The sequence below is a fragment of the Solanum lycopersicum genome, chromosome 11, assembly GCF_036512215.1.
Source record: "Solanum lycopersicum chromosome 11, SLM_r2.1".
Lineage (NCBI taxonomy): Eukaryota > Viridiplantae > Streptophyta > Magnoliopsida > Solanales > Solanaceae > Solanum > Solanum lycopersicum.
In genome coordinates, this window is record NC_090810.1 from 37,365,456 (window position 1) to 37,372,987 (window position 7,532).

The 7,532-nt window shown below is 31.7% G+C and overlaps 1 protein-coding gene across 2 annotated transcripts; it reads right to left on the minus strand.

The window, feature by feature from the left end:
- Positions 1 to 1,879: 1,879 nt before the first annotated feature.
- Positions 1,880 to 5,617, minus strand: LOC101256741 (probable CCR4-associated factor 1 homolog 7). Of its 2 annotated transcripts, none has more exons than XM_004250716.5 (3): positions 5,296 to 5,617; positions 3,724 to 3,821; positions 1,880 to 2,950 (listed from the first exon to the last, which is right to left on the minus strand). In XM_004250716.5, exon 3 carries the CDS (start codon positions 2,902 to 2,904, stop codon positions 2,080 to 2,082), a length of 825 nt encoding a protein of 274 aa, XP_004250764.1. In that variant the 5' UTR covers positions 2,905 to 2,950; positions 3,724 to 3,821; positions 5,296 to 5,617; the 3' UTR covers positions 1,880 to 2,079. The 2 variants fall into 2 exon arrangements, with proteins under 2 accessions (XP_004250764.1, XP_004250765.1); XM_004250717.5 differs by having other exon boundaries at positions 1,880 to 2,969; positions 5,296 to 5,517.
- Positions 5,618 to 7,532: the final 1,915 nt, after the last annotated feature.

Here is a 7,532-nt window from a genome sequence, read left to right on the forward strand (position 1 = left end):
ACTCAAAGTTGTCTGCATATTTCACTAAAACACCTCTACTAAAGTTTGTACGTATTAAACACTTATACTATTAAAAACTAATACATATTAAACATTTTTCATTGATGTGGCATGGGAAGTGCAATACACACACATTCAGAGCGTGAGAGACCATTTTTTGTTTTATTTTTTAAAAAAAATTGAACCTGAAAATGAGTTTCCTCCGGCACCAGGCACACAAACAAGATAAAAAAGAAGCAAATGGAAGTGAGTTCAACTGACTTAGTTTTGAAATTTCTTTTTCAAAATTAAGTATTTCTTTTATTCTGTAAACAACTTAATTCCTTCATTAACGGTTTAACTTCTTTCCGCAACAAAGACGAGAAAAGGGATGAAAATGAATAAATTGAAGAGCTGTTGGTTTCACACAAACAATTTCAGAATAAAATTGAAAATTTTCTTCACTGTGACTTCTCAATTTCATCATTAATGGTTTCTTTCAACCTTCTTCAAAAACTGAGAAGATTAAAAAAAATGAAACATGAAGAAATCAAACAAGGATACATAGTTTGCTATTTCAACTTTGTTTCTTTTCAATCAAATCTGAAAAAGGAAAAGGTGAAAGAAGAGACATGAGGGTGGCTCAAAGTAGACTAAAGATCCATGGTTAAGTGGACAAAGTCCTTCTTTTCCTTCTTTTTTTTTCAAAAAATATATTTTTTAATAAATATTTTTGCTCAAAATGCCATAAGTATGTTATTCATTCGTCAAATTACCACATCAGCGTTAGTGTACTACACAAAGGCAAAATTAGAATTTCAATAAGAGGGTTCATAATCTGTAGAAATAGATAACTGAAGGGGATTTGACATCTACTATATATACATATAAATTTATTTTAATTATATATAAATAATATAATTTTCCGCAGAAGGAGGTTCAAAATATGCAATGTAGCTCCGCCCCTGATATTACACACCTCTTAATACTTGTACTTGTTTGTCAAAGAAGTGTTCAAATTCGAACGGGTGTAGGCGTTCAATAGGTATAAGATTAGATTAAAGAGTCTAAGTGAAATATAGAGACAACTTAGAGTGGTTATGGATGACTTAAGTCAAAAAACAAAATAAATTCTTTTTTTTTTTTTTGTATTTTTGGGGATAGGGTATAAGGAAGCTGATAGGATGGAGTGAAAAAAAAAATTAAAAGATCTTATCTTTTAAAGCTTTTAACAAGCTCTGCTATAATATGGATACCCATATTTATCCGTATTATCATTCATTGGGTAACTCATTTTTAACTATTAATGCAAGTAGAGTGTTTTATCCATTTTTATTCAATTTGTTTTCGATCGAATCATATTCGACTCGACTCACTCGCCACTCCCATGACAACAATGATTTGCAGGTGTGCATTTCTACCCTTGAAAGAATGCTATAACCATACTGAAGTTCTGACAAGGAAAGGTCATTTGAGTCGCCTGCTACGTGAATACCCAAGAAGAATGACTAAACGGCACCAAGTCTAGATATAATCGACTCTAGAAAAAGGAGTTGTTCCCTGTCATATAAACCAAGAGGATCAGAATAATAAATAAATACAGATGCATCAGTTTTGTAACATTTGAAATCCACAGCCAGCAAGAAAATGAAGCAAGCAAATATAGCCTGTTTTAGCTATATAGGTACTTGTTCAGCTTGCGCACATAGTAAAGAAGATGATGTGTGTGTATCAAGACAATCCAACCATAAAAACACTGTTGTAGATCACCATTTACAAAAGCATTCTAGACATCAAGTTGGTAAAGAGCCCTATTGTTGGCAATAGCAACGGATTAACTAGAAGGCTGCATACAACATCTCTTTGTAGATTAGAAATGAGTAAAGGTAGAAACACAAACTTTGTCTTGCTGTAAAAAGATCATTGCTGATTAAACAATGGATTAGAAACTGAGTACCCTCAGTGAAAGTCCAAACTGTCTTACAAATACTTTTATCACAATTAATTTCTTACAGACAACATGATACATTACCTACACCACTTGACATACACTGAAACCTTTCCTTCTATTTTATTTTCTAGTAAGTACACAAAGTCAATCTATTTATTATCAGATCCATACTCAACACCAAGACCATACAGGACACCTGCATACTTCTCTGTAGACCCATTAAAGAAGTTATCTTTTAACTTCTTGAACGCACACGAGGTAAGTAAGCTATCTGAACCTGCTTGATGACAAATACCGACCCTTTCAATTTCCAGTAGTTCCGCCAACTTGTTCAAGCCACCATGAAGGCTGTTACAGAACTTCATCAGGTGTTTGATGTCATAAACCAGCGGAAAGTACATGTTTAGCAAATCAAAGAACCCTGATTGTGTTTCCGGTAAGGTCCTACAAGTTAATAATTTGAGCAAATACCCAAAATCATACCCACTGTGAAATGTCACCCAATGAACCATGTCATTCAAAACGATTCCAGAAGACATTAAGAGTTCACCAAACTGTTTTGCATCAATACCCATTTCATTGTTCTTCTTGAAATCAATCCCAGACTGAATCAGCAATTCGATTGAATCATTTGCAAAAATATTTGCTTTTGTATCGAACTCACGAAAGTTGAATTGCCAAACGTAGTAGTACTCACTCTCACAAGTAGGTAGATTGCCATTTTCATCGGAAAATGTGAGACCTAACTGAATCAAGTTCAACATATCAACATTGTCCTTCAAGGTCTGATAATTATACTCATTAATATGCTTGAAATTGCCAACAGGACGAAGCACCACCCCTGGAAACTCGGTGTCCATGGCAATGTAAGGATAGTCATCCACAATTTGACGGATCAAAGCAAATTCCTTCTCAAGATTATCGCTCCATACCTCTCTAATTTTGATAGAATCAATTTTTGGTAACACAGACATTCTTCGTAAAAAAAGCTGATTCTGCTGAAGTTTATAATAAGTAGATCTGCAATTTTCATGAAAAACTAAATATAATAAGACTAAGAATTCTAAAGAGCCCTTTTTGTGTGTATGAAGCATTTCTAGTGAATGGCATTATGTTTTCTAGGTTGGGGTCCCGGAGCATTTATGAACAAAGAATACGCAAGGACATTTTGTTGTTATGGTAAATCTTTATCTGTCTTGCAAACCTCTGAGCTTGGTAACAGAGCAGGGAAGATTTGTATATACAAAACACTAACTTAACCAAGTTTTACTTGTTACTTAAGCTATGTCTACTGCATACGGGTTTTTGTGTGAGAGCAGAAACTCTGACCACATTTGTGGTTCTTATATCTACATTCTCAAAATATTTCTAGTGGCGCCACTCTGTTTTTCGTAAATGAAAGTAATGTAATCCAGCAAGTATCAGGTTTTATGTCCCTTAGCTCACCACTCTCTTGCTTAAGAACTTATATGCAAGTCCTGATTACTTGTAAATGGTTTTGTAGCAGAACTATTTAATAGAAACATTGACATTCAAGGAGTAGTTGCTTCTTTAGAAAATTATGAGAAAAAGTAGGCTCGTTGTTTATCAAAGGCAAGTCGTAAATCATTAAGATGCAAGAAAACTAGTTCCTCCAAGATACAGTTCTAGCTTCAGTTAGCGACTGCAAATTATTGAAAGAAGTCGAATTAAAGAATCCTATTTTCCTATTTATTTAAAACATTATATGGAAAAAAAAAATTGTTAACTAGGTATAGAAAAGGAAAATGCAAATTCTAAGGCATAGAACTTACAGATCAAAAAGCCCTGGGTATAATCTTCATTACATGGTGGACTTCAAAGCTACAATTACAAAAGGATCACAACAGCTAACACGGCACGACAGACTATCCTGCATAATGCAATCATAAAACATTGCACGTTAAACAACTAGGGTCAAAATCTGAAAAGCAAAGCACAGAATAGGTCTTCCAGCAAAGACCTTATATAAGCACAACAAATTGGTCTCATACCAAGAGTAAGTGTACAACACAATAACACAAAGTAAGCAGAAAACTAAAGAAGAGATGAATGTACTTCAATTAAACATAGTTTTCAACTTTCAGCCAGTAAGTTTTGCTCCACAGTTTTTCCTTGTCATCAATCTTAATACGCTAGTACAAAGAAACTAGACAATCGCGCAAAATAAATTTAATTGATCAAAAGCAGGCTTTAAGCACACTGTAATTGTCAAGAAGAGAGGAATGTGCTGGATACAGTACACCATACCAATTCAAACTTTAAAACATTTTTATATAAACTCGACATTCACATAAGCAGATAAAACTTGTTCATTGAGAAACATATTTTGAGACCACAAAAAGTACCAAATGAAATTTGAGTTGTTATACTTCTCACGTTCAAAAACCAATACATGCCAACACAAGGTAACACAATTACCATCATAACACTTTTCTTTATAAATCCTCTCTCCTCAATCTTCTCCCATTTTTAATTTTCCAACAAAAATAGAGCTCAAACACATAAAAAGGAGAAAACAGTAAGAACTAAAGATAAACACAAATGAAAACTAAGCAAGAATGATAAACCCAAGTTCTGCCTTATCGACCTTGCTCTCTTCAGCAGTAAAAACCATATATACTGTTTCCTCTCTTCTTCCTCTTTTTAAATGAACAAGGCTAAAGATTTAGTTATGACTGCAACTACAAAAGAAAAAAAAAACTTCTGACGTTTAAGCAAAATACTCCTCGTAGGAATCCATGTTTATATCACACTTCCTATTTGAGCTACCATAGTAGTTCTTCCTTGGACTATAATAGTTTCAAACATTTCTTAAATAATTTTACCTACTCCAGCAAATTTAAAGACTTTTTGTTCAAATTTTTACCAAAAATTGTATGCATTGACCCTCTAATCCCTAAACAAAGTAGGAAATGAAACAAGGTAAAATCTCACAGTATAGCAAAAAGTTCAATTTTTGTTTGTTTTTAAAAAAAAAAATGAAATCCATCATTTCAAACATTTTTTCAACAAAAAAAAAAGAACAGGGGGAAAATGAAGCTAAGCTAAATCGGGTGAACTGGATCTATAACACCACAGATATGAGTTAGGTTCAGATCAAACAGCTGAATTTTTAGGTAGATCGAATAATAACTTAAACCTTAACTTAAAATTGAAGAAACCCATAACTAAAATCCATTTCAAAATCAGTTTAACATATCCATAAACATCAATAGTTAAATTATCAAATCCTTCTCTAGATTCATACATAAACAAAAGGAGAAAAACCCTAGTTTAAACAACAAAAAAAAAGTGAACTTGAGGTATAATATAGATAGATCAAGAGTAAAACTTAGAAATTAAACCTGATCTGTGAAGAATGAAGCAAGTCAAAATGGTAGAGCTCATCAAAGAAGAAGAAAAAAGGAAAAGGAAAAGGAAAAGAAAAAGAGGATAATTATGTGAGAGAAGTGTGATATAGTAATGGTGTTTTCTTCTTTTTTTGCTTTCATTTTTCTTCTTCTTTTGGCCTTTTCTTTTTATTTATTATATTTGATTGATTGAAGTGTGCTTTTGAACGAGTGGGCAGGTCGTGTTTGGTTTGCTGTTTTCTTAATTAAAGCGCGTTACATAAATTAATGGTCACCGGATTCAATGTAAGCTGTGGTCGGAATGGGGGCCTCATTCAATTATTGTGAAAGTGAATGAAAGCCCATTTATAACAATTTACATGGCCCAAAATTAATTTGTGAGTATCCTCAATCCAACAATCAATTAAGAAAGAAAAAATTACAATTGATACATTTTAATAAATAATTACTGATTTTAGCGATATTTTTTATTTATTATTATTTATAGCAATATTATATTAAATATATAATATGAATTAAAAGTGAATTATGTATGCAATATATATGAATTATAATTGTTTTCTAAAATATATTACGTTTCTTTGGTAAAAATTTGATACATTGTATTATAAATGTATTAAAATGTGTGATAAATATATTATCCATTATTAGAACTTGTATTATATGTGAATAATAAATTGTTCTTTATAATATGTATTAAACTTGTATTATAAATGAATTAAAACTGATCAAGTGAAAAAAATATACTATTGCTATAAATGGTAAATATTTTTTTTATTTTAGTATATTTATGTAAGTTTCCCAATTAAGAACTACAATATAGAGCAACATGAGTTGTGGTGCACTAGTAAAAGTGTTTCATTCTTGATCAGAGGTTTCAAATTCAAGCTCTGGGTATCGAGAAAACTATATTGGTAGCATCATACTCGAATGGGCCCTGCAGAGTGCGATCCAAATTTAGATGTCTCATAATTGAGGCGCGAAACATCTGTCTGCCTAAAGATGTCTTGTACTTAATAAAGAGAGAGAAAACATAGAACGATGGTGTACTAGTTTGATCATCGGCTAGTTTCAATATACGAAATATAGATAAGCAATCATAACTTATTAAGCACATAATATAACATAGTCGGTAATTCGTATGCATAGCAACATGAATTATCACAACATGTCAAGTCAGTCTAATTTTCTCACTGAGCCCACTCATACACATTATAAAAGTGTAGGCGTTGCACCTAATCCCAATTCAGAGTATTGAGGCCATCTCCAACTCTCTCTCCTCAATATTATATTATTATTTCTATTTCATTCTTACTTTCTTATTTCATAATATAAATTCTTTATTTTTCTCAGTAATTACGTTATACAATTTTCATGAGATATAACATTTTATTTTTTTCAAATTTTTTATTTAATATAAGATGATATTTTATTTTAAATTTATAAATAACATAAATTTCAAGAAAAAAAGCTATAATATACAAATTAATGAACAAATTCTAATAAGATTGAAATACAATTACATAAGCACTTACTTTTTTAAATTATTACGTTGCTTCTATAAATGTTCTATTAATGCATTTTATGTATAGCTAAAAATTATTCAAATCGGAGATTTTCATCTATCGCCATTTTCGTCGTTGGAGTTGGAACTTCTATGACATCTTGAATTGTAAGATCATGTTCATCATCAATTATCATGTTGTTGTCACGACCGGGGAGCACCCCCTAGAAAGTAACATAGCGTACTTGGCCTCTCGGAGGTCTTATACAAGCCCATAGTTATTATTCATCGCATCGACATAGTAAATTTAGCGAAAAATTTAAAAATTTTCATAGCACCTCATATGTTAGAAACTTTACTTCATATACATATAAAATATAAGTCATAATACATATATAGACTCTAAGTCTCTTTGTCATCTTAGACTCAACAACATTAGAATACATTAGGGACACGACCCATAAGACACATTACATAACTATACAATATTTAAAGACTTAACAATAAAGACATAAGTAGGAGATCCTTGGACTTAAGGATTTCTTTCCTTGAGCTTGGGAATCACCTATCAAGCTCTTCACCATTCAAGACATCCTTTTAGCATTCATAACCTACACTTTGTGTAAAAAGTAGAGAAGAATGGGATTAGCACAAGAATGTACTAAGTATGGCAACCATGCAAAAACATGCATTTAAAAGCGACATTTTCTTGAAATCATATTCATGC

Bases quoted from the DNA above. Each gene is read 5' to 3' on its own strand.
- LOC101256741 (XM_004250716.5), bottom strand. From the start codon at position 2,904: ATGTCTGTGTTACCAAAAATTGATTCTATCAAAATTAGAGAGGTATGG.